Source organism: Zalophus californianus, chromosome 7 (assembly GCF_009762305.2).
Source record: "Zalophus californianus isolate mZalCal1 chromosome 7, mZalCal1.pri.v2, whole genome shotgun sequence".
NCBI classification, from domain to species: Eukaryota; Metazoa; Chordata; class Mammalia; order Carnivora; family Otariidae; genus Zalophus; species Zalophus californianus.
The window spans coordinates 81,559,376-81,586,840 of NC_045601.1; the positions used below are offsets into that span (position 1 = coordinate 81,559,376).

The window sequence follows — 27,465 nt, forward strand, 5'->3', positions numbered from 1 at the left end:
GGTAGTATATAATAGACTTTTCAAACTTTGATGTGTTTACTTAACAATATATAGTGGAATTCATTCCATGTTAATTCATAAAGATCTCTCTTATTCTTTTCTTTTTAATGTTCTTATGTATATAGCATGGCACTCCATACTATAATTTATTCAACTAGTCTCCTATAAATAAGCATTGGATTATTTCCAATATTTTTCTATTATAAGTAATCTTCTAATTCATGACTTTCTGCATGTGTTATTTTATATGTATAGATTTGTCACAATGTAGTTCTTTACTTAAAAAATACCTGTACACTAAATTATTTTATTGAGTTGCATGGAATTGAATGAAAAAGGAGCTGTTTGTACCCCTACTTAGTCTTCTGGGGAATGGGACAATGGCATACTCTTAGCAGAGCTTGTGAATCTAAGATGCTGCAGTTGAACCAGTTCTTGCCTTTTATTAAAGCAAACATGTAGACTCTGGAGTTGCTTCATCTTTGCCACATATATTGAGTTCTTAGTATGCCCAATACAATGTACTGTATGGACAAATAGTCCTCACCTTTCAAGAACAGACAATCCATTACAAAATAACCTTGCTCAGATTGGAATCACCTGGACAGCTTTTACAATTTACTGATCCATATTGCCCCATTCCAGATCTATTAAATCAGATTCTCTAGGCTAGGGCCCCCATCATTTTTTTTAACTCTCGGTATGATTCTAGTGGCATTCGAGATTGAGAACCACTGATCTAGAGACCGCTGTGACTGCAGCTATAAGTAACAGGGGGGACATCACAAAATGTGAAGGATGTGTAGGAAATGAGAAGAGTTTCTCAGGCTGGGAATATCTGGATTTGTGGAACACACAGGATTTGAACTAGTATGAAGATGAATATGAATTATAGATGTTAATGTGTTATGAGGTTCAGGATTCTGTAGTCTTTGAGCAGACGATTTATCTGTCTGGCAAATAATGTCTTCTTTTAATTTGGCATTCGGAGTGCCAGACTGGTGCAAGGGTTTTCTCAGGCCAAGGATCAGAGAAAATCCTGCTGGGTGGAGGAAGAGGGACACCAGGTGGCACTCAAGCATCATTCATCAATGTAAGAACAATGCTTTCAGAGTAGTGTGTGATGCTGAACAAATGATTTTGTTGAAAAACAAGTGTATTGGTTTTAAGAACTTTTTTCTTCAGATGTAAATGAGGTCTAATGTAGAACCACAAACCCCATTATTAAAATCTATCTAAACTAACATAAAATTTTATTACTTACCTGCCTCCGGCAAACAAAAAGAGATATGATTTAGTAATTAAGTTATATATTATTGACCATCTGGCTTGAACATATATATCAACAAATAGTGCCTAAACATCTTCTGTCAGAAAAATGTCCAGAACTTCTGTGCAAAGAGGAATTGCAGACAGGGTTACCGCGTTGTTAAAGTACACCTCTATCTGGGATTTCTCTGGAAAGGACTTTTCACCTCAGAGGCTGTCTAACTTTGCAAGTCCCTTCCAAAAATATGGACAATGATGAGCATGAGATTGTTCTACTTTTCGAAAAAGATCATGTTTTTATTCCCGAAGTTTACTTTTTATAAACACTTCAAGGTAGCTTTTGAACATATTTAAGAAAAATGTGCAATTCCTATGTGTAATTAAAACCTTTCGGATGCATGCTAAGTTAATACTATCACAGAAAGTACCTGATATGGTCATTGTAAAGCATAAAGTCAAAATTATATCATCTCTATTGATATAAATTGATGTATCTCACTGTTAATGCTCCTAATTTTCTCTTTTAAATAGAGACTGCATGATTTTTATTCAGTTAGCAATATTTTTCTTGTCTTATGGTTTCATTATGGAAGTTTAAAACATATATAAGAGAAAAGAAAATAGTACAATGAGCCCATTTATACTCATTTTCCAACTTCAATACTTATCAACATTCTGCATTGTTGTTTCATCTATACCCTCCAACTTTTTTTCCTGCAAATATTTGAAATATTGTAAAGCAAACCCAAGAGATCTTATGATTCCACCTGTAAATACTTGTTTGTTTCACCAATAAATGAGAACTTAAAAAAAAACCCAGGAATAATCATAGTACTACTATCCCATTACTGGCACTCAATGAAATCATATTTAACAATTAATCCATATTTAAGTCTCGAGAGCTTAAAATGAGGATATGCTGTAGAATGTTGAAAGTATTTGTTTAATAGGCAAAAATACTTTTAAGACGAATTACATTTGGTATATATGTTTCTACATTTCATTACTTAATTAAACTTTATACAATCTCATGTGTGAGTCATTGGGCAAATGAAAAGCATGTACGTTTCTGGAGACAGGCAAAGTCCTTTTATTTACATTTGTATATAAAATTTTGTACACTTTTATGAGGTAGATAAATATGTTCCAATGTGCATATTTCTATTTTATTGCCAGAGTCTGTCTGGATAAAAATTCTGTGAATACGACTATGTTAGCTGAACTGTGTCTGCTGTGAGACTTAAGAATTTTTTGATGCATAGCTCTGTTTATTCTGGCTTCCATTCTTCTTCAGACTTTATGTGATGTAATGTTCCCTATAAAAATCTGACATCAATAAGGGTAGGAACTGACTCATTACATTTTCTGAAGATAATCAGTGTTTTTGGGCTTTTAGTATTCTCCTCCATGCCTGTTCATATTGACATTAGCTTCAGTTGAAGCAGGCGTGACCACAGAGTTTGTTTACCTCAAATAACCAAAGCTTATGCTCATGTTGCACAGTCCAGCTAAGACCAGGAGAGAAATGCAATTGCCTCGAGTGAATGTAAGTGATACTGCATATCCTTTCAGGAATGTAATGTTTAGATTATATCTAGTGGTGGTGAAGAATAAACAGCTTTTTTCTCTAAGATCTTGTAATACTTCCATGCTAATATACAACATTATAGGAATCTGGTGTATTGCCCATGTGTGACAACTCTGCAGGGTTTTTCCTGGCAGACTATTAACTTAAAATCTAAAAGAATGCACAGATTAAGTTGCTAATACAATACAGGATAAAGAAACTATTACTTCTTCAGATTTTTGCCCATCCTCTCTATAAGCCTGCTTCATGTGGAATTAGTCTTATGAGTACTTGCATTAGGAAAAGTATAGGAAGGTTAACTTTGTCTCATCAAATATCTCTAAATTTTACTTGTTGACTCTCTTCTGAAATTCCAAAACCAAAATTCTATTAATTCCATAGATTGACTAATTGTTCAAATACAAAAATTCCTGAGCCCTCAGCCTTATGAATTATTTATGTCTTGATGTGTATTCACCTACTATCCTATTCTCTACGCAAGTCTGGATAGGGAAGCGAGTAGAACTAGGTTCCTAAATGAAAGAATCTATGCAGACCATTTTAAGAAGCAGATTTATTCAAGTGAAGTAGCTCTGGCGAGGGTTTGACTAATTTAAAAGGGGCTAAATAAATTTGTGTTAGCAAGTAGCTGAAAACTACTTTTTTTTTTTTCCTGTTCAGGCTAAAAAATGTCTGTTTAACAAAAAGTGTTATCAGAAGTGTTTTATTTAACACAAGATGTTATAGACTAATGTAGAATCTATTTTGTCTAATTTCCCTGAAATATATTATACAATCATAAAACTTCCAATATTATCATCTACTAAAATTTGCATCAATAGACAATTAGAAAACTTCTGCTTCTGGTAGAGTCTGGTATATTGGAAGGTGCGAAAACTTATAAGTGAAATAGTCCCGGGTTCCAACCAATTCTAGTTCTGACACTGAGCTTGGTCAAGGTACTTAACTCACACAAATTTGATTTCCTCATCCATAAAGATAACATAATACTCTCTAATAATAAAGACTATGGTTGGAGAATCGTTTTGTCTGAGATGGTGAATATGAAGTAGCTGGCTATCATAATTTGTGTTTTCTCAGAAGCAGACTCCAAGGCAATGATTTGAGTGAAATTAGTTTATTTGGGAAGTTCAGAGAATGTGGTAGGGAAGTGGAGGAAGTGACTGAGTGACTGGAAGGCAACCAATAAGGAGTACATGGGTAAGCCAGCTACCACAAAGGGTACCTGGAGCTTAATTCTATAGAGGAACTCTGGAAAACTGACACAAAAACACACACCTTAGAATTATTCCACCCAAGGGGTGAGGGAGCTAGGATATTAATATACCAACTCCTGGGAGGTCATTGGTTGAGGGTTGCTCCTGAGGATATTAATTCCTTAGCACTTTAGTTTGCACCTGCACAGAGCTGGAAGAAGAGCCCCAAGGTGCAGGGATACAGATACTAGCAGTTAGAATTGACCAGAGCACGCTGAAAAGTCCAAGGTGTATGGGATGGGCACCGATATGGCATCTGCACTAGTATAATGTTAGTCCAGGGTTCAGCAAAAGATAGCTATGGAAAGAAATTAAATTTACCTCCTATTAGAATATATTGTCATTGAATACTATACCCTTCCCTTCATAACATACTTTCTCTTCTGAAACAGTCTGTGTAAGGGTAAGTGGCTATAAAAAAGAGAACCCAAAATATAGTGGTTTAAAGACTAAAGTTTCTTTCTCACGTAATAGTTCAGAGTTCAGTGAAATAGAGCTGTGGGACTCAGATTCAGAGATTCAGGTTTCTTTTATCTTGTTGCTCCATGATCCACAACTGTAATCTTGTTTATTTGGTCAAACTAGAATGTGCCATGTCTAGGTTCCAGTAGTGGGAGGGGGAAGCATGGGGAGGAATGTATGCCCATTGTCTTGGGCCCAGACTCAGAAGTGGCATGCCATGTTCTTGTTCACATGGAGAGAGCTTAGTCAGGAGGCCATATCTAACAGCAAGGGAGTTTGGGAAATACCAGCTAACTGGGTAACCAGTTCTCAGCTATAACACAGTTATTATAGGAAAAGGGAGAATGGGGTTTTTTGGTGGACAGTCAGCACTATCTGTCAGATTTTGGTAGTATAATATCTATTTTAGGCTTGATTCAGCTTTTTTAAATCTCACTAATCACAGAAGGAGAAAGGACATGAACCTGCCAACCTATTTGATATCTTTCACTGAATTTGAGTCACAAAGCCAATGACAAAGGCTTAGATTTCGCCACATCTCTCTTCTTTACTCAACCATATACTTAACTAGAACTATTCCTACTCTCTCATATTTTTGTACATTTGTATATTTCAGTGTCTCAATTTTTCAGTAATGTAGTCAATCACCTACACAATTTATGTCCTTACAATCATGAATATTTGAGAATTGGCTAAGCTCCTCCTCATGGATGCAGTGTACTCTTTGTTTATCTGTCTGCATCTCTGATTTGCTCACATCCATCCAAAAAAGTTTCTCTTCCTTATAAGCTCTTGCATTAGAGGAGAATATTTAGGATTCTTTGCCCTGATCCTATTTTATGTTGTTCTAATTATAATTGTGTGTATTCTAATTGTGTATCTATCACATTAACTAGATGAAATATCATAAAGGAACAAACATAACTTTTTATTTCTAGGAGCAAGACTTGCTCACTGCTGATACTCAGTGAGTGTGTATTGATAATGTTATAATTTATAAAGCAGACTGTCTCTTCCTTTAGTTGGCTTTATAAGCCCCTTTTCGTTCACACGAAGCATCTAAAGAAATTTTACAGAACTATCCAGATTTCCATAGAGTTTCCTTTTGTTAAGCTCCATTTATTCTGGTTATATAATGTGGAGCTGCACTTCTGGGAATATTTAGTTGTGCAAATTCCTAAGAAGTTTCCTTGGATATCCAGGGGTTTAGGGTTTGAAGGGAGTAGCTGGAGTTGACGAGTTAATAGAAACTCATCTAAACTTGTCAAACTCAACCCTCTACTCCTTTCTATATAATTTATTGGAGGTATAGGATTCCTTTATCCCCCTAGTGAGATACTGCCTCACATACTTTACTACTCTTTGAAGCACAGTTGTTCTCCAGTAGTTCATTCTTAACATTTCAAAGAAGCTTCAGATGTTTTCCTTAGGTTTATTAATCATAAAGGCATTATAAAACCTTTCTAGACAAACTCCACCTGGCCTCTTCTTGTTTGGTCCTTCCATAACCCTGATTACTCAGCATTTGTATAATTTTCCGCTTGTGTTTGGAAACTTGCACATTGGTATAAAGAATGTTTTTAAGTTAGGGTTATCCAAAATCAACTAGAGTAACAACATATACGAGATGCAACTGTTGTCGTTGCCTGGCAGTGAATAGAATAAATAGAACAATGAACCCATTAGAATGCCCTTGTGAAACATCACAAACTTTGGGGACCTCTCAATAATCCCTGATCAATATTGGAAAACCATTTAATGCCACTCTAAAACATTAAGACTTGCAGTTTAGGTTTGAGACACTTAAATGAGTAAGCAAAGCCCTAAGTGGAAACCTGATACATAATACTCTTTGGCCTTTCAGAGATAAAAATCACAAAACCATAGAGTATTCAGAACAGGATCTAAGATCCAAAAGTAGCTGAACTTTGACCTCTGAAGATCTACTCATTCTGAGTATCTTATAAAAGGTATTTGTTTATTCATCTTATCAAGTCTGTGTTAAGAATCTTAATGTTGAATGACATTAAATACTTCTTTCACCGTAGGCAGAAAAGACTGAGAATGAACAGCCTTCGATAATGTTAGTTATTTTTTCTTTCCAAGTATTAAACCAATGCATTTTATTTCCACCTCCTCCCTTAAATCAGTTTTAATTTGCAGTCTTTTACTTTTACTTTTTCCTTTTCAAAGATGTATTCACTTATTCTAGAGAGAGAGAAACAGCACGAGTGGGAGGGGAAGAAGGAGAGGGAGAGAGAATCTCAGGCAGACTGGTGCCAAGCGTGGAGCCTGACGCAGTGCTCGATCCCAAGGCACTGAGATCATGACCTCAGCCAAAACCAAGAGTCAGAGGCTTAACTGAATGCACCACCCAGGTGCCCCTACAGTCTTTTACTTTTTAAAGCTTGGTCTTGAGGTTTAGAGGTAGAGGATAAGAGGGCAGACACTATACTTCTTTACCAAGACAATCGCGTTGAAAGCAAGGCTTTGTGGAGTTGAGAGGTGTTTGTTCTTGGTTTTTGTTTTGTTTTGTTTTCAGTCTCATTCAGCTTTAGATTTAAGTTAGCAAAGGGAAAGTCTGGAAAACTCCAGTCACAAAATTGTCCCATACTGAAGAGAAGGATACCTCTTCCCCTATGGCATCTGAGCCATTTCCCTCTCTGGGCTTTCCCGGGAGAGGAGCAGATGTGTTAAATAGCTGTGTGGGAGGCCATTTCCATTTAGGATCTGAAAGAGATTGCCTTGTGGCCTGGGACTAACGTGGGACTAAATCTCAATGGTCTGAACTTGACCGTGCAATGTGGCTAGGAGAACCCTCAAAGTTTAGCTTTCCTGGACCTCTCCCCATCCCGTGTAGCATAAATACAACCCAGGAGTTGTTGAAACTTCTGGAAGGGGAACTTGCAAAGCAGCTAGGTTGAGAGCTAGGGCCTGCCCTATGTCTTAGTTTGAGACTGTCCTGATTCACCCCATGTTCCACTGTAGTTATAATATACCTTCTTGTCACTCCCACAACTGTCTTGATTTGGAAGATAACTTTTATTGTCAGCCTAGCTGTGGAGCCTCCTGCTGAGATAGGAGTGGTTCTGAAGCAGAGGCAGGAGATGGGCTGTTGCACCAGGTTGCTGGATGTAGGAAACGTCACAGATGTGGGAAGCTCTACGGCACTGCTGAGAGCTGAGCTGGAGCTCCATTAACTAGGGAATGCTATTGAGTTTTTAGTCAGCTAAGAGACAAAGATCAAGGATGATTCCAGAAAAGGAGTTTAGTTATGAATGCTAGCAGAGCAAGCAGCAACCAGATGGGCCTCAACATCAAGCCCAAGACTGGGGAACTTCAGCGGTTCTTTGTCCACACACCCCAACACCACCTTGGGTAGCAGAGGTGTGTATGTACGTGCATATGTGCTGGTACACACGGATGTGGTGGAAGGTTGAGAAATCTGCATTTCTTTTCTAGAGGGGTCAAAACATTACCTAAAGAGACAGTTTCAAATTCTGAATGGAGCTAAATTTTATTTTATTTATTTATTTATTTATTTTTTAAGATTTATTTATTTATGTTGAGAGAGTGAGAATGAGAGAGAGAGAGAGTACATGAGAGGGGGGAGGGTTAGAGGGAGAAGCAGGCTCCTCGCCGAGCAGGGAGCCCGATGCGGGACTCGATCCCGGGACTCCAGGATCATGACCTGAGCTGAAGGCAGTCGCTTAACCGACTGAGCCACCCAGGTGCCCTGGAGCTAAATTTTAAATAGTCTTGAGGAAAGTTCAATTCTCTCTCCTCTCTCCAGCTGAAAGAGACTTGTGAGAAAGCTGAGAGCAGTCTCAGTCAAGTCAGAGGAGTGACATTTTTCCATGTATAAAATGGAAATGACAATTATACTTAACTCTAGGTGGTTATTAAATGAGATGTATGTACTGGGTATATAATATACCCTCAATGAATGTTACCTATTGTTATTATTACTTTAATAGTTACAGCTGTCTAATAAGTTGCATAACTTATAAGTGTATTTCTTTGCATCAATCCTACCTCTACTAATAGAATTCAAGCTCCTTACAGGCATCAGAGTTTCTTTTATTTGTACCTTTCACAGCACAAGTTTTCCATGTACTAAGGATTATCAGGAAATGTCCTTTTAGGGGTTGACCATAGAAGGCTCAAGCTCTTTATAATATAGCACAAGTCATTTTTATTCTCTCTCACCTTTAATATCTAATCTTATCAGCAAACGTTGGGTTTTCTGATTCCAAGCACACATTAAATCCATTTGCTTCTCCCCATTTCCATTGCTAGCACCCATTTCAAACCACTGTGATCTTCTACCCAGATTCCTGCAGTGGTCTCCTCATTTGTATCCTCTTCTTCATTCTTGGTTCTCTCCAATTTTGTTTTGTTTTGTTTTGTTTTATAGAGAATGGAGTATTTATAAATCAGATCATAATATTCCCTTGCTTACAATACTTAAAGATCTTAGAAGAAAATCCAACTTTTTTTAAACCATAACCTATGAAGTCCCAAATTATGAGCTATATGGATGCCAAGTCGGCAACATAAATGAATGAAAAAGGCTGGGTGGGGACAGTGGTAGATATGAGGTCACAGGCCTTGTCTCAAGGGGGTAGATCCGGCTGAGGGTTGCCATGTAAGAGTGCAAGCCCACTGCTGACAGATCTTTCGAATTTTTTGAAAATCCAGAAATTATTATGTGATATCTCCTTATTTTCAACTTTTGGCAACTAACTTAAGAAAACACACATAGCTGTGTGCATGGGTTCCAGGCCTAAGACCTCTGCTCTACCTGACTGGGCTCCTTTGCAGCTCTCCAAACTTCTCTCTGCCACTACTTTTTTGTTTCTTGAAGGTTCTGTGGCCCTGTTCTACATGAGGGCCTTTGCACATGCTATTCCCTCTACTGGATTACTCTTCCCCTCTACAGTTTGTATAGGCTTCTTATCCTTCAGGTCTCAGTTTAGAATAGCAGCTCCTCAAATAGGCTTTCTCTTACAAGAGTTCCTAACTTGGATCTGGTTACCTACAAGGCAGAACCTGAAACAAAGATTATGTACTAAATTTTATTTGCTAGGTGTAATCCCAGGGCTTTATGAGGAGACAGAGCTGGTCACAAGGGGTGGACTGTGTGGATAGATTGTTAGCTATTCTGTGGGGATTACCAATCCAGGTCTTCTTTTTTTTTTTTTTTTAATGTTTTATTTATTCATGAGAGTCAGAGAGAGAGAGAGAGAGAGAGAGGCAGAGGCAGAGGGAGAAGCAGGCTCCCCACCTAGCAGGGAGCCCGATGCGAGGCTCGATCCCAGGACCCCGGGATCATGACCTGAGCCGAAGGCAGATGCTTAACCATCTGAGCCACCCAGGCGCCCCCAATCCAGGTCTTCTTATATTAACATCCTGGATTGGGGATTCTCAGACAACATGAATAATGTACCTTTGCTCATCAAGCCTACTAAAACCTGGTTTGTGGTAATGCATTCTTAGCATAAGCTATTTTTGACTCCAAGAGTCCTACCTCTATTCAGGGGACTCTGTTCCAGAACCTAATCTCTGGGACCTGAGGCTTCATATCCTATACCTACCTTGTCACTAAAATCTAGTGGTTTCTGAGACTAATTGCCCTCCTGCTCCCCAGACCCCGGGGACCTCACTGTCAGTTGACCCTCACTGTTCTGGTTTTTAGTTCCCTCTTTGCTTTTGGCCCTTAGAGGTTTTCCATAGCTTCTTGCATGTTCAGCTAAATTTCAAAAAGCATGCTTGTGAGATCTGAGTGAGAATTTCTAGGTGTTTTGTAGTGGGGAGGCTTTCAGGAGTTTTGGACTAGACAGTGCAGTATTTTTGAAAACAGAAGTCATACACCGACATCATGTATTTGTTGGTTTGATTTTTTTTTTTTCCCCAAATGGGGAGCCAACATGGGACTCAATCCAAGACCTGGAGATCATACCTGAGCCGAAGGCAGATACCCAACCGTCTGAGCTACCCAGCACACCCCAGATAGCGGTTCTACAAGGGCAGAAATCTTGCCTGTTTGTGTCACACAGTGTTTGGTACATAATTGGTACTCATGACATGTTTGAAGGAATGAATCTTGATAATGTTAATGTGGAATTGGAGGTGTAACTCCACTCTAAATTCCAGAGAATAGTGGCTCTGTTTTACTCAGATTTGTCTTCCAGGGAACTTAATACAGTTTCAAGAACAGAGAAGATGTTTTCTATAAGTATTTGGTGGTTGATTTATCTTTATTGATGTAAAAAAGAATTACAAAAATAATAGCACCTTTAAATTAAGTTACTTTAGGAATGTTAAGATGGATATTTACAGTATTATTTTTCAAAGTTTTCCCTGATCTCTGAAGCTACAAGTCATTTTTTCTCTGTATATTTCTTATAGCTTTTCTTGCTTTGTCCATTTTGCTGTGTATCTGCCTTATCTTCATTGTTCTAAGCTCTTGGGGGTGGTTCTTGTCTGTGTTACTGTTTTTTAATCCTCTAGTGCGTGCAGGGTTTTCAACCCTGGCACTATTGACACGATGGCCAGATAATTCTTTGTTTGGGGCAGCTGTCCTGTGCATTGTAGGATATTTAGCAGCATCCCTGGCCTCTACCCACTGGATGTCAGTAGAATCCTCAGTTGTGACAACCAAAAGTGTCTCCAGACATTGCCCAATGTCCCCTGGGAGACAAAAGTGGTCTCAGTTGAGAACCATTGCTTCAGAGTGCCTTACACAGAGTAAGTGCTCCTCGTTTATTCATCACACAAATTCTATAGCGAATTTTGATTGAATCCCACAAAGGCAAACATAAGATTTATGCCTTCTTGAGGAAACTCAAGAAAGACCAGCCCTCTTGTTTTGCAGGTCTGACCGAGCACTAGGATGAATTGTGCTCCTGTCGCCACTTACTGTCCACTCCCTCCTCAAAGCCTGTCCTCTCATTCTCATCTATTTATTTATAATCTGAAAACATTTGGAGGTTTATAGTTTTGGTGTGTAGCTTAAGTCCATTGCTTCTATAATGCATGTCTTCATTTTCTGATAAATGCCTTCAGTCCGATGGACATTGAAATCCACCTGCGTTTCAGATGGCAGACTTTCCGAGCACACACAGACCCAGATGATTAGAATACTGTTTGTTGGCATAAATGGGCAAAAATTGGAACTGTAACTTTTTCCCCTTTAGCAAGGCTACAACGAATTTAATTAGCATTTTTGAAAATAAACACTCCTGCTTTCCTATTTTTGCATGTCTTAGAGTGTTTTTAACAGTTCAGAATTATGTGTAAAAATCTAAGCAATAAATTATGTTTTGTAAGAATAAGATGTTATTCTTACAAAACTAAGACATTTTATGTAACTAATAATTTTAAGCAATAAAAATAATTTTAGATAATGAAAATTGATGGCGGTGGACCCCAAGAATGCTATTGCCTTCTCTTTTCTCTCCTGCTCCATCTCCATTCCTGTGGCACTGCCTGCACCTTATCTTATGTACTGTGATGGTAGCTGCTGTGGTGGTGGGAGTGGGGGAGGGTCCAGAGTGGTGGCAGGGTGTGTAGATTAAATTCCATTATCTCTACTTGACAAATGAAGAAATAGGCTCGGAGAGATGAAGTCATTTTTAAAAAATTGTCTCCCTAATTGAGGTCAGAGCAAAGTCTCCTTTTTCCCAGGGCTCTTTCTACTCTAAGACATATTCAGATAGTGATGTCATATTCCAGATATTGCTGCGGAAGTGCAAAAAGTTCTTTTCTCTGCCCTATCGCTTAAAGTCAACAACAACACAATGGCTGGAAACTTTCCTCAGGTAAGCCCTAAAGGTGAAAATATTTCCTCCTGGCACCACTCAGAATTTCCAGGCAGAACCCAAACACAATCTATGGCTCAGAGGGAAAATGTCACAGGAGAAAGTTACAGAAGCAAATGCAATGATGTAATGTTATGAAGAATTAAGACATTTGTAAGGATGAAAAAGTAGAAAAAGCATGGAAAGCAAAGCAACCCTAGTTCATTTTGAAGAATCATGAAAAGATGACCTTTTTCTTTTTCTTATAAGCAAATATTAAGAGGAATTCAATAAATGAAACTGAATGCCAGACTCACACCAGACAAAATTCAACTGTGCTCATTTGTTTAATTATTACGTTACATTTGAGGCAAATTCACTGAAATCCTGAATAATAACAAGAAAGGAAAGTCATGCCAAACACAGGTCTTTATGGTTCTACCTCAGTAAAATATTGGACAACTACCCCAGTGAAAAATGATTTTAAATAATCTTATTTTCCTACTATAAGAACAAAATGTCAATTTAAAAAATTTAGAAAACATATGGAAAGGTAGCCATTGTAAGTATTATGGTTTATATATTTCAGATATAAATATATATTTATATGTATATGCATATATGTATGTATTTACATATTTCTATTGAAATATATGTATGCATAGCATGTGAGGAAATACCTATATCCTATCTATTTTTATCTATCCCCCAATGAAATAATGCCAATTCATTAATGCTATTTTGTTACCTGCTGTTTTCACTTAATTTTCAGTGATTTTCTCTCCAATTCATTAAATAATTTAATATTCTTCTGTGATGCTATTTTTTAATGGCTAAAGAATCAACAAGGAAATTGTAATTGCCTTAAAGAGGTCTGTTTGTTTTTAAAAAATTACTGCTTTGTAATTTTCATTCACTTTTTTTTATTATCTCACTCTACCTAATGATTCCAATTCTACATTTCTGCATTCATTTTTATACTTGTTTAACACTAGGCTTTTTAAAGAACTTTCTTCATCCTTTCATCATATGGTTAAACTTACCTCAGAGTCCTGAAGGTAGGTGACCAAAAGGAAAGCTTTAACACACAAAATTTTTAGATATTTCATCATTTCAAAACACTTTCCTGTCCCTGACCATAATGTTCCAGCTCTCCCAGGAGGTGAATGATTACCCATTTTCAGATGAAAGTAGCGAAGAATACAAATATTAAGCACACAAGGCCTGCTCAGCTGTAGAATGGTTGCCAAATTCAAGTATTTCTGAGCATTTCTCCCCCTGAACTTTTCACCCTGAGTGTTGAACCCTTGTGATGACATTTCCTGTTGCTAACCATTTGTTAGTTGTTGGCCCACAGCTTTTGCTGCCTAGACATCTTTGTTTCTTGATATTTTTCCCTTTCATTATCACATAGGCAGAACAATATGTTAATGAGCTTTGTTGATAAAAGCAAGAATGAAGCTTGTTCCCCCAGTGGGTTTAGGACTAATTTGCTTCAGGCAGTCCTTTCTAGTTTCCTTACCTTTTTTCTTACTCAACTTTTGATCTCAGTTGCTAATAGTATGTGTTAATATTATAAAGCCAATTGTCTTCTTGATTATCTCATGACATCAGTGGAATTCCATGTGTTTTCCATGTAAAGACTTGATTGAATTCAAAGAGTTCAGTTTGTATAGATATTTTAAGGTGACAGTTACGTTAATATTCATAATTAAAATAATAACTAACATAGTAAGCGCTATTTTAAAGAAATGGTATAAAAGTGATTTGTATGAAAGTAAGGAGAGTAGTATAAATATCACCCATTACGCAGCTTCAATTGCTGTCAACTTTTGACCAATCTTGTTTCATTATTCTCTTGTCCAACATCTCTTTCTTTCCTGACACTGGGTCGTTTTCAAGTGAATCCAAGACACTATATTATTTCACCTGTAAATATTTCAGAAGGTAAGGACTCTTACCTTTAAATTATTTTTAATTTTTAAAACTTTTATTAGATTATAACAGACAAAAATACCCGAGTAATACATTAAAAAAGTCACAAGTATACAGCTTGATTAATTTTTGCAAATTGAACACATTGGCATAACCAGCAAGAAATAGAATATTACCAATGCCACCGAAGCCTTTCTTGTGCCCCCTTTCCAGTTGTGTCCCCACCTTCAAGGATAACTGCTATTCTGACTTCCAAAATCAAAAATGTTTTTGCTTGTTTTTGAACTTGGTGTCCATGGAATCGTCAGTGTACTGTTTGGGGTCTGGCTTCTTTCATTTAACATTTTGTTTGAGAGATTTATCCGTATTGTTACATTCAGTTATAGATTGTTCGTTCTTATTACTGTATATAGCATACCATTGTCTAAGTACACTACAATGCACCCATTCAATTGTAGAAAGCACTCAGAGTCTCAAGTGTTTGGCTTATAAATAGTCTTAAACTCTCTTATTAATCTTAAAGAAGAGGTAAAGTGGTCTTAGGTGAAATAAAGTAATTTGCTAAGTTCCCACTGGTAATAAGTAATGGAGTCTGAATTCAAACTAGCTTTGCCTGACTCCAGAATCAGAGGTCTTAACCACGGTGTTTCCAAGGCAGCCTGTTTATCAGAGTTAACTGTAATTATGTATATAGTGTATATATACACACCCATAAGCTCCATGGAGAAAAGTGCATTATTTTGCATGGTTCTGTGCCTAATCACTGGTTTCCCAATTCTGTGTCTATTTCTTAGAGAGTAAATGTCCCATCCTCCTCATAGAAAATTGAGTCATCCATTACAACTAAGAATTAGAGCATTGAACAAGAGTGGGGAACGACTCTGGAATAGGAAAGGAAGAAGGAAATATACTCAGGAGAATGTTAGTTGACTCTATTGCAAAGAAGCATGCGTGTGATTTTGATAGAATATGATCCTATAATAACTTTTGGAGTTAAGTTCTATTTACCCAATTTCAAGCAGGGCAGTAGGGATTTTAATGTCTAAGCATGTAAATGCTTACTTTGCTCAAGTAAATGGAAAAATATTATTATCTTATAACTTTCTAAAAACCTATTCTTGGCTCTCTTTTCTCTGAAGCTGTTGGGAAAAGAAATGATTTAATTGAATATTTTATGAACAAATATATGAATGACATAATACATGTTTTGACATAATATATGTTTTACTAGTGAACAGGACAAAGTACTTATTTTACTATGAATGTGTATAGTTATTACAAAGTATTAGCACTATTTCTTTTAAAAAATTTTTAAAAATATTTTATTTATTTATCTGACAGAGAGACACAGTGAGAGAGGGAACACAAGCAGGGGGAGTGGGAGAGGGAGAAGCAGGCTTCCTGTGGAGCAGGGAGCCCGATGCGGGGCTCGATCCCAGGACCCTGGGATTGTGACCTGAGCAGAAGGCAGATGCTTAACGACTGAGCCACCCAGGCACCCCTTTTTTAAAGTTTTGTAAGATCTAAATAGAAATATATATAGATTAATAAAAAATGCAAGTATTTTCAAATTGTAAAACCTGACTATAGCAACTGTAACACAGTATCATTCTGATATCAAAGCATTAGTTAATGTAAAATGATTTCTCCCGCCACCCCCATATTGTCCTATGTTTTTTCTTGTTGTTGGTTACATCTTTGAGAAGTTTTGGTTGTGAATGCGTAGCTCGTAAACATTTAAAAATTGCTTATCAAATCATAGACCAAAATTATATTTTTAGAATGTAATTTTAGAATTTCATTAGGCACTGAACTCATTCATCATAGAACATCATGCATTGTTTGTTTTAGAGAGAATACTGAACAGCTCATATCCTTTGCTTAAAAATAGACACTTTTTTTTTCTCAAAGCAATTATCTTCTTTCCAGTCCAATTTTCTCTTCTCTGGTATTCAACAAGACTTCAGTTCCAATGAACTTTTATTTTACTATGCTGATCATGTAGTTATGCCATTTTTTTTTTCTATCTGCCTCAGAGCTGTAGAATTTTAAATGTATTTTTTTGGTCAGAAGCATATTTATTCAGGTATAGCAGAGTCTATATCTTTTGACTGTCAGTGACTGTCAAGAACAAGATACTGAGACTATTAAATGTAAGGAGGCAGTTATGTGGTCAGGAACACAAATTTTTGGAATGAGACTCTCTAGTCCAAATCTGATTCTGCTACTTATTAGCATGTAACCTGATCAAGTTACTTAATATCTCTATGCCTCCGTTTTCTTGCCTGTAAAATGTGGGATAATAATAATACCTTTCTCATTGGGTTATTATGAGAATATATGTTAAGGCTTTAGAAATGTGCTTGGCACATAGTAAGTGTTACATAAGTATTTTTATTATTATCCTAAAATCTATTAACTTTCCTTTGAAATTTTAACGAAATTCAAAATAACTAATTTGCAATCAATGAATTTCTTTCCAAAACTTGTAATATGTAAGTAATAATGACATAACTCTGTCCAGAAAGGCTAGAAGCATTTTCTGTAAGTTTTGGATAACATGCTCTAAAGTTTTTTTCATCTTTATATTGTTCATTTGCTCATTCAATCATTCCTACTTATTGAACACTTACTGTGGTGCTTGATTATTCAGTAAGGAACAAACAGGAAACATTCTCTACTACCCAGGAGCTTATATTCAAGTCTCAGATCCAGGCAATAAACAATAACAGAGATGTTTGTTTAGAAATTCCCCTCATGACCCCTCACTCCTGAACTTCATCATGAAGCAAATGTCAAACTGATTAATTTATTACTTAAAAAACCCTATGCCTCTTTAAATGAACAATATGGTAAAATTTGTGTTTTAGAAATGGATGTAGAGATAATGTGCCAAGACTCTTACTTAATTCATTTGCTTTTTTCTCATTGACATTATTAACCTATTTTCTTATTAAAAAGTTTCATCATGACTCATTCTTGAAGTTGGGAAATTCAGCTTTAGTTTTAAGTTTATCAGATGTTCTCAGAATGCTCACACTTAAGACTGTGGGAAAAGGATGCAGCTGAACAGTAATATATTAACAATATGTGTTGAAAAATCAGTTCCTTGTCGACTGTATACAAAACACAAACTTCTAATAACTCTTAATGGCACTACTTCCTCTGTGGATTATGTAGGAAATTCTTTTGTCTGAATAATCATTCCCAGGGGGAAAGCTTTCAAAATAAATTCACTTTATAAAGAGGGATAGAGAATGCATATGTGTGTGTGTGTGTGTGTGTGTGTGCGCGTGAGAGAGAGAGAGAGAGAGAGAGTGAGAGGTGGGGGGAGAAAGAGAGAGACTGATTATTGTGGGATACTGAGTTAGACAAGCACATATGCTTGGTATAATTAAAGAACATAATTTGAAGGTAGCAACAGTATCTAATTATATAAAATACTCTGTGTGCTGTTGCTTGTCATCACATTGTTTAAAATAAATTAATAGTAACAAAGGACCGCTAATCCAAGTGTTAGAGAAAACAATGGTGGGAGGACTAGGTTTTCATTAAAGAAAAAAAAACCCACCACCACTGAAAACTCTAATTGTCTGGATAGTTAGAGAAGAAATAACTATCATGCTCCTGATGGAATTATCTAGGCTCATAAAGACAAACTGGGTTATTTCCCCTAAGTCATCTTGACTTGAGCTACAAGCTTCTCTGCTTAATTTTGGATTGGAGACATCTATAAAGCGAACTTTTAGTAGGAGTGAAATGATACATTCCTGGAGTCCTCTTTAGTGAAATGGTTCTCAACCTGGTGCTATTGTATGTGGGACATGTTGTGTGGGGTGTGCGCATTTTCCAAACAATAATTTCTCCTCACACCAGCTCTTTCTAATATTTGAAATGTTCTCCTGGTGATTCTGAACTATGGCCTCGCCCAGTCACATACTTCCACCTCCTATCAGAACTCACTTTTTAGGGACTGTGAATAGATTGTTTCTAAAAGATCCATTAGTGTTCTAGATGAGTCCGTTCATTTCACATAAGAACACTTTCATCTTAATACAAGTCTTTTTTTAAAAAATCAAGGTTTTTTAAAAAATCAAAGACCCAGGAAGACTAAGAATCTGAACAAATGTAATTTTATATGTTAATAGTAGTAAATAAATTAAGGGGAAAGGAGGAATGCAATTAGTGTGGTCGCTGGGATGGAAAGAACTGAGATGTTTTCTAATGGGTTGAGGTGTGGGGGGGGGGTCAGCTAATCTTGGAGGTGAGGGTCATTTCTTTAAAAAGAAAGACACACACACACACACACACACACACACACACACACACACACACACACACCTCCCTCTTGTGAAAAGTGGTAGCCTTTCCCAGAGAGACATTAGGGTTATTTAGTATATAAGCCACTTCTCACAAATATGCAATGCTTAAAAGGTTAAATCCATGCCTTTACATGTCTGCTTTGTCTAACTTCAGTTTGCATGTCAAAAAAAGTGTATCCTTAGGCTGATAAATTGATCTCGGGAAGGGGGTCAACCTTTATAATGGTGTTTGGTGACGTTTTTATCAGGGCAATATTCTAGTGTGTCAACTAATAATGGGGTGTGTGTGTGTGTGTGTGTGTGTGTGTGTGTGTGTGTGTCCCTTCCTACTCTTCCTGAGGCTAAAGGGATCTCTCTCAGTTCCTCTCACTGTTAATTTCACGTATATAGTAAGATAGCCCCCAAAACTAGTTAAACACACTTTTTCCCCCATGAGTCTTAACCTTTTCAGATTCATACTATTTTATGATATAAAATAAAGCAAATAAAATATCTTGAGACAGTCTTCATGTGACAGCTCAGGGTAGAAGTGACTCTTCGCTGGTTTTGGAGCCTGGAGGGTTAATGATGAGGTGAGGCTGTTGACAACCAGAGGTTTTTCAAGTCCTGGTTTTCCTGGAGTGTTCTCCACTTCTTACTTTGAATGAATGACCTGAGTGAGAATGCTAAGATTTTCCTTCTTATCCTTACTCCATTCAAAAACATACTATTACAGATATTCCTTTGTGTTAACCTGATTTTAATAACATTCAGGTACACAAGCTGATCAAGTCTGATATGACAGGGTATGAAAGTAACACACCAATGTAAAAAGCCATCTGGAATGATCTCTTTCTGTGAATTTTCCCAACAGTTGTGGCACATTTTTAAAAGGCTGTTTTAAATTTAAGAACATTTATCTGAGAATGCCTAATTGAGAAGAATATTGCATTGGTAAATTGCCCTGCTCCAGACAACTGCTATTTCTTCAGATTTAAAGTCCCAAATCACAATCTGTATTTAAGAGCTTCAAGTAATAATTACCTCTGTGTCCTTAAAAGGCTCTGCCGGTTTCCCTGCAATCTTTTACAGGGTGAGCAGAGCTATATCCACTGATAACCCAGCTGCCGAGGAACTGAGTAAAGCCGGCTCCAAACTTCTCAGCTGTTGACAGGCTTGACTTGCTGAGAACACTGGTTAAATATAGCACGCGCGAGCTCAGCTCCTCAACAAAGTCATTGCTCCGACAGTGTTGTGAAGGGAGCAGAAGAAGAGAAACCTAATCTCAGAACCCAACAACACCTAGCAACAGTTGAAAAAACTTTTAAACAAAAGTCTGGGTGGGAGATAGACACCAGCCTCCAATTTCTGCTGATCGGGATTTCAGGGAGAAGAAGCTGCTTTCCCCTTCCCTCTACTCAGTTTCCTGCATGACTTCAGCTGTTGGCTAGTCCTAGGAAAGAAAGTGGGAAAAGCTTTTTCCTCTGTATTCTTTTGGGCTGGATAGTTTTCCAAGACTCCAGTCTCTCTGGGGCTGTGGGACAAGCCACTGGGTTCTTCAAAGGATAAACTACCTCCATAAAGGACATACCCTTGGTTAAACAAGCTGCCGTCAGGTAAGACCAAAATAAACAGCTATTTACTCTCTTAAATTTCTGCTTCTATAAGAGGAGTGTTCTCTCAGATTCTGTGTTGTCGGATTCCTTTGATTCTTACTGTCTCCACTATGTGATAACACATTTAAGGAATTATCATAATCATTGTGGATTATTTTGAAAGAATCAGTAACATCATCTCTCTCACAATTATGCCAATTCCTTTTTAAGCACAAAGGTTGTTACAATGTTTCAATAGCCATCAAAAGATTTCTGCCAAGTTATCATTTTGAGCAGGTAACAGAAATATGGCAAAGGACAACTTCACAGCTCCTTTCACAATTAAGATGGCTAAACAATGGAAGAGATCTTTTCCCTAGGAGCAAATAACATTCATTTACTGAAACTAGCTGAGGAGCTTGTGTGGTAGCTGAGAGGAAAGTCCTGCATGGTGTTTGTATTGCTGTACTTAAGACTTGCTGCTATCTGCTTCTCCCTTTGCCTGATGCTCTGATTACACTGGTACACCTTGTGCTGGTTCTGACCTGGTTACGTTATAGTCACCCCAAGTGCTTCTGACTGGGCACAAAATGCGGCTGCTATTAAATCACTACTTTTGCAGTTGTTGAATAGAAACTACTCAGGAGAATGTTATTTTGTGATTTAGAAAAAAATAAACTGACTAATTGCTTCTGTATAGATAAAACAGATGCTGCTTTTTAAAACTGAAATAGAATCTATTAGAAAAAACTTCTTTCTAAAGTTGTATATATGTGTATATGAGTGTTTACGATAGTGTGAAGGAAATCTTCCTTTTATTTGTTGGTATATTATCTCCCCTCCCATGAGTTGCCATGCAGTTTTATCAGAATTGATTAGAGTGGTTGATTTCACATTGATTCTGACAAAAGTCGTGGCTGAATGTTAGGATAATGGTTACTGATACCTGGTGTCTATAGTTGGTCTAGATTTGCATAAGTTTGTTCCTTTAAATGAACACAATAATTTGAATGAATATTCTAATCTAAGGATAATATAAAAGAAGACACAGATGTACATTTTAAAGGGAATTATTTGAGTCTATTTTATCAACTTAAAGAAAGAATTTACCCAAGACCAGTTTTGAACAGGTGGTTTGTTGACAAATAAGAATATATCAACCCTTTCAGAAAATGTTTCTATTTTAAGAAAAATTAAAGTTTATATATAGAATGTGCAGGAAATGGAAATAATACATACACTTCAGTATGTACAGTGCTTCCTAATTCTGATTGCACGATTAGTTTATGAAGTAAATGAAGCTAATCATATGTAATGAATGTATACACGTTTAGTGCAAAATGCACTTTGGTAACCTTGGTATCAGAGAATGAGACTCCTGGTACTTTAGTGGAGATGAAGTATCTTTGTCTTGAAAAAGTTTTGAAAAGTCAGAACTAAATGCTTTACATTTTTCTTGTTTTTATCTCAGGAAGGGTCACATTGTTGGCTTACAAATGTATGCGTAAGGCCAAAGTCTGCCATTAGTTCTAGGCATGTAATTTCTTTTGGAGTCCGTGGAACAGTGTGTAGATAACTGAGTACAGCATTTGGCCCTGGGTGAAAGCCATGTTTCCTGATGAATTGATTTCTGAGTAGCATTGTCTTCATGGCTGTAAATTTACCCCTGAGAATCAAAAATAGCTCAGGTTAGACCATGTGCTTCCCTCCGGTATATGAACAATCAAACCCTCCATGAGCCATGTAGATTCTCTTCTCTTGTTTGCTCAAGTTCACATGTCTGTGTTATTTTGAAATCTCCCCTCTCCCCTTTCCCCTTCACCACAAGTATTGTTAGATTCCATCACCATATCTCCTACCACACTAAAGCCTCTTCCCTTCACCCTCTGTCTGGATTGAAACACTGCTGCTCCCCTACTATCCCTCACTGCCATCCAGACCACCTTGCCCATGACCACGGGGTTAATTTTTCTACAACATTGCTGTGCTTGTTTCTCTTACTCTTCAGTTATCTTCTGGGACTCCTGGTTGCTGCCAAACACCTAGGCTGGGTATTTTGAAAACCTTCCATCATCTGGCACGTACTTAACTTTTCCAGTTTCGGCTCCCCCTGCTCAACAACAAGTGTCCTTCTGCTTCAGATAGTTCAGATTTTGGACCGTTCTCCAAACACATGCACAGTGCACATTTCAATGCTATACCTCTTCCTGTTTCATTCCCCCTGCCTGTTATACATTTCCTCCCCTTTCCTAGAGACCTTGTCCACTCTTTAAAGTGTCTTTTACTTTCACAATGATTCCCTGACCTTACCTTTTAGAAGTGATTCCTTTTAGACAGTTTGGTGCTCTATTAGAATTAAGGTACTTTGGGATAGGGTTTGTGTCTTTAAATTCAGAACAGTTTAATGAAGCAATTAGGTGCAAAGCATTGACCTAAACACCACTTGGTTTTAGAGCTTTTTATCCCTATGCACACATTGTGGATGTTCTATTAACTTATTTGGCTCTAGATTTCTGATGATGAGTACACGAGAAAGTATAAGTAAGTATAAAATCAAGAAAAGAAACTATTAAGTGTGGTTAATAACTTTTTATCTCAGTTTCTCAAGGCAATTCTTCATAATTTTATTGTGCACAGAGAAGTTACAAGTAATTCTAACTACACTCATGTACCTGATTGTGGAGATGATGTACCTTGAGAATGAACTAGAAAGAACTATATATATAAAGACTGTATATATACTATATACCTGCTTGCCCTGTGTATGCATCTACCTACCTAAATGCTGTAACTCATATGACTTTTATCATCTTTTGGTACCAGATTAAATTTGTAATTACCTTTGGTATTGTTCATTTAAATCATGGCTCCTTTTTATCTGTGGGTCATCATGGATTACAATCTGTCCTGGAACATTAAAATATTTAAATAGCGTATTGTGATCCCTTTTTCTTTTTTTCCCTAGATATTTGAAAATAGAGACATTTCTCAGATTTATTTTTAATCACTCATGAAACCTGTAGCCTTACTGTGTGAGATAAAACATGAATTAAGATTTTGAGGCAGTTTTTTTCTGTGTCCACTGAAAGAAAGTTCTCTTTATATTTTAAGATAGCCAAGGAGGTTAAAATTACTCTTCTAAATGTGTTTAGCAAGAATTATTATGGGATTTTCCCAATGAAATTTGTGAAATATTCAATATATTCATTTAGCAGTAGTTTTCCTATGGTTATATTTTTAATTTATTTTTTAGAAGTGAAACTTGGTGGCAAAACGCATATTCTAAACTAATGCTGATTGTGTTTTTCTTTTTTGGAAGATAAGCATTTCTTCATAAAACAGGTGCCCTAAGAAATAGGATTTTACAGAGCTCGCTTAGTTCATATTTTTACTTATTTTTCTACACACGTGGGTTTTAGGAAAGTAGCACCTTGGGAATTGAGGGGGAAAGCTTAGATTGAGATCGATTTCAGCAGAGAGATTTAAGAGAGAAAATTGGTAACAACTTGTTAGAAGTATGACATCTAAAAGACTGCAACATAAATTTGTTTATACATTAATTATTTTTAACATATATAGCAATGGGAAGATATGCTAATATAATAAATTTGTTTCCTTAAATCTGAGTTGAAAATACAACAAGGATGTTGGTATGAAGGAGGAGGCAAGGCAGGTGTGCAGCATAGGCAAGCCAGATGGCTTGGATTCAGATCTCTGCTCACTGTGACCCTGGGCAGATTACTCCCTATGCCTCAGTTTCCTCATCTGTAAAATGAGAATGATCTATCTTCCGCATAGAGGGGTTTTGAAGATTAAGTGAGTTAGTAAAACTTAGTTGCCTGGTAGACTTTTCAATAAATTTCATCTATTATTGCTTTATTATCACATCCTAAGTGCAGTTTTCTGTTTATTTTAATCTTCATTGCACACAAAATTCTTAGATACAGATAGTCTGTGAACTCAAGTTCATAGATCATAGGAAAGGCAGAAGAATGTATTGTTTAAATGTGGAATCTTGTTTGGGACATACTTTGCTGCTGGGTACTGTAAGCACACATAGTTTGAACGCCAGCCAATCATTTAGCATGGAATTTATGTTTCAAACCCTCCCTTATCACTCAGCAGCCTGCTGTCTTACAGAATCATTACTAAAAAGGCTAAAAAATCACCCACAGCATAGACTGTCCTATGGTTTCTATACTTGCACTTGGAGATAAAGTGTGTTTATACATAGTGCTTGGGTGTCTTTTTTATAGCCTCCAACACTGGGTAATGTATGGCAATGGAGACTTCCTCCTCCATAGAAAATAGACTATTAAATTCACATTCTTTATTTCTTCCCTTAGATGTTTTGTTTTGTTTTACTAACCTAGTAACAGATAAAAATGAAAAGACCAAAAAAGGTCATCTCATGCTAGCTTTAACCTTAACCAAATGGAAATGGATTCTTGCTATTCATCGTCCTTAATCCTATTCATATGACAAGTATATTCCAAGGCAAACAAACAAAAAAAACCCTGTTATATCATAAAGATGTGTGTGTATATTATGGGGTACTTACCATTCTATATATTTAATTTAACAAAAATATTTGAAACACTCTTATAAACAGGGAAGTTTCTTAGTGGCTTTAGCATTAACCAACCTTATGCCGGGTAGTTATGGCTTCAACCTGGCCATTTACTTTATTTTTCCCAATTGAAAGGATACGTTTCTAAAAGATAAGGCAAACTGGGTTTTAGAATTGTCATTCTCTAATGAAAACCTTGCTATAGAAAGAAAGAAGGAAGAAAAGAAAAAAAATGAGAACTTTTCCTGGCTTTACAGAATACGTTATCAAGGCTTTAGGACAAAAATACAGGAACCTCAGGAAAATATATTGGGTTATGTTCTTCTTTTTCCTTAAATGGTCATTCTTGGTCTTCGGCTAATCGGAGAAAGGAAGAGGCTACAGGCAGAATTCCCCTTTCCCTGTGGTAATGGTTGAGGCAGTTTGATTTCCAAGGCAAGGCAGGAGTTATGGAAGAACTTAGAATAAGGAAAGTCAAACATGAATTGAACAGCTCTTGCTGGCTGCTAACCAGCTGATTGCAGAACTTGAGAAACTCCCAGCAGAAATGAAGTAACAGGACGTTAACCAGCACCCCAGTCCCTGAGAGCTTTGCTTAAGCCACAGCAGCACTGAAAGGTCAAAAGAAGGTTGGTGTTGTTTTTCCTTTTTGGGAAATGGTGTCAACGTGCATAATATTGGGTGATTTATGTGTTTCTGAGGTCTGTGAAAGACAGATTAAAAATTTTAAAACAAATGCAAGATTTATCTCAGTGATCCGACTTTGATTCCTTGAGGTTCAGGGATTTTTCTCTTTTTGCTTTCTTGCTTAAATTCTGTCACCTACCTCCTTTACCAAAGCATAGATGAACATGATTGTTGCTTCACTGGCCAAAGACCTTATAGGTCTAACCTTCAAAATAGTATTTTTTTTTTTTTTTTGCTTTTGCAACAATTGTAACTGCAATCTTCCCGTTACTTTGAAGAAATGAATTATCTGCTGCTTATCTTTGTAAGGAAAAGGTGTGGGAAATCCGTGAAATAAACTCATCAGAGTTGGCCAAATGCATTCTTTAAAAAATGATTTCCTGAAGATTTAAAGCCGAAAGATAATTTGATCAAAAACAGTAGACTGTTGACATCACTAAGACAATCAAATTACTGCCAACTTGCCTTGTTTATCTAAAAGATCTTTGTAAAAATAAGATCTTTACACACACACACACACACACACACAGACACAAGAGTCATAGGTGATATGGTAATAGGGATAAAAGGATTTTATTTTTTTTATATCTCTTTAATATACTTATGTCTTAAGTAACTCATTTTTGAGGTACCACAGCACAACAGGAAAGGAAGAGGCATTGCTGAGTTCATAATGCTATTTCAGTGTGGCAGCCTAAGTCCATGAGGAAATGACAGCCTGGGCCTGTATTTGGAGCCTCACAGTTACTGTGACGACAGCACACACTCCTGGAAAACAAAGATGGTCTGCTTGCCAGGGTGAGCCAAGAAGACTTTTGCCAGCTCAGATTTTTCCTAATTATTCTGTAAGTCTTGAAATGTGACACTGGAGATATTCAAGGCTCTTTGTGTTTCAATAACTGTTTAGTAAGTGATACATGCTTGGGCAGCTTGGTATTTGGATGAGGGAGGGGCCTCACACATAAGCTTAACTTTCACATGTTGTCTTGATAGATATCATCTTCTGGTTTGGACATCACCAAACCAACTGCTTTGATCACAGCCTGTTGTTTGTTCTGGTACATAAGGAAGCCAGCTGCATTGGTAGAATTCACTCCTCAGGGGCTCCTCAATTTTGGATCACATATTCTCTCCTTCTATATGCTGTTTATTTTGGAGATCATGGCCCAGCATACCAGGTGTTCTTATCAATGACTGTGCATCTGAATCCCAATTCTTTTTTTTTTTTTTTAATTTGACAGAGAGAGAGGGAACACAAGCAGGGGGAGTGGGAGAGGGAGAAGCAGGCTTCCTGCAGAGCAGGGAGCCTGATGTAGGGCTTGATCCTAGAACCCCCGGATCACGACCTGAGCTGAAGGCAGACGCTTAACAACTGAGCCCCCCAGGCGCCCCCTGAATCCCAATTCTTATATGATGATATAATACATAATATAATGGTAATAACTACAAATAATATGTGTCATCTATATAATATGTATTATATAGTTATATATAATTTTTTCATATCTATAGATGATGATAATACTAGATAGCATATACTGGAGATTATTCTGTGCCAGGCATTGTGCCAAGCATTTCACCTGGATGATTTTATTTACTTCTCATAACAACCCTATGAGGCACTAGTTTTATCTCTGTTTTATGGATTAGAAAAATGAGGTTGGTAAATGGTAAGTAACATGCCCACTGGTAGGTTGGACATTCAAACACAGGCAGTTTGACATTAGCCAGCCCATATTTTCAACCACTTTCTTGTAATGTAGGCAGTTGTTCAAGGAAGACCTGTACCGAGGTGACTGTGAGATGTTTTAGTGAAAGTCGTAGGATGTGACACTGCAGGGGCTCAGACTTTTCTCCCAGATCCCAGAGTAGAAACAGAAGCTTCAGTGGCCCCTGGAGTTGGGCAACCCAGGAAGAGCAAAGCCCGGGTACTGGAACGCAGAAGCTATATAATAACTTCCACAGTTATTGATGGGGCAGTGTGGTTCTTTTTTGGGGGT

At 37.1% G+C, this 27,465-nt stretch overlaps 1 protein-coding gene across 5 annotated transcripts in view; it reads left to right on the forward strand.

Moving 5' to 3' along the window:
• The first annotated feature begins 2,793 nt into the window (after positions 1–2,793).
• FILIP1 (filamin A interacting protein 1) overlaps positions 2,794–27,465 on the forward strand; it is a 203,254-nt gene continuing 178,582 nt past the window's right edge. For 2 of the 5 annotated variants that reach the window (XM_027603576.2, XM_027603572.1), the window contains exon 1: positions 2,794–2,815. In XM_027603576.2, coding sequence (XP_027459377.1) covers positions 2,795–2,815 — 21 coding nt within the window. In that variant the 5' untranslated portion in view covers position 2,794. Of the gene's footprint in view, positions 2,816–19,547; positions 20,230–26,093; positions 26,264–27,465 lie in introns of those variants that run through there. The other 3 variants (XM_027603575.1, XM_027603573.1, XM_027603574.1) reach the window with 3 other exon arrangements.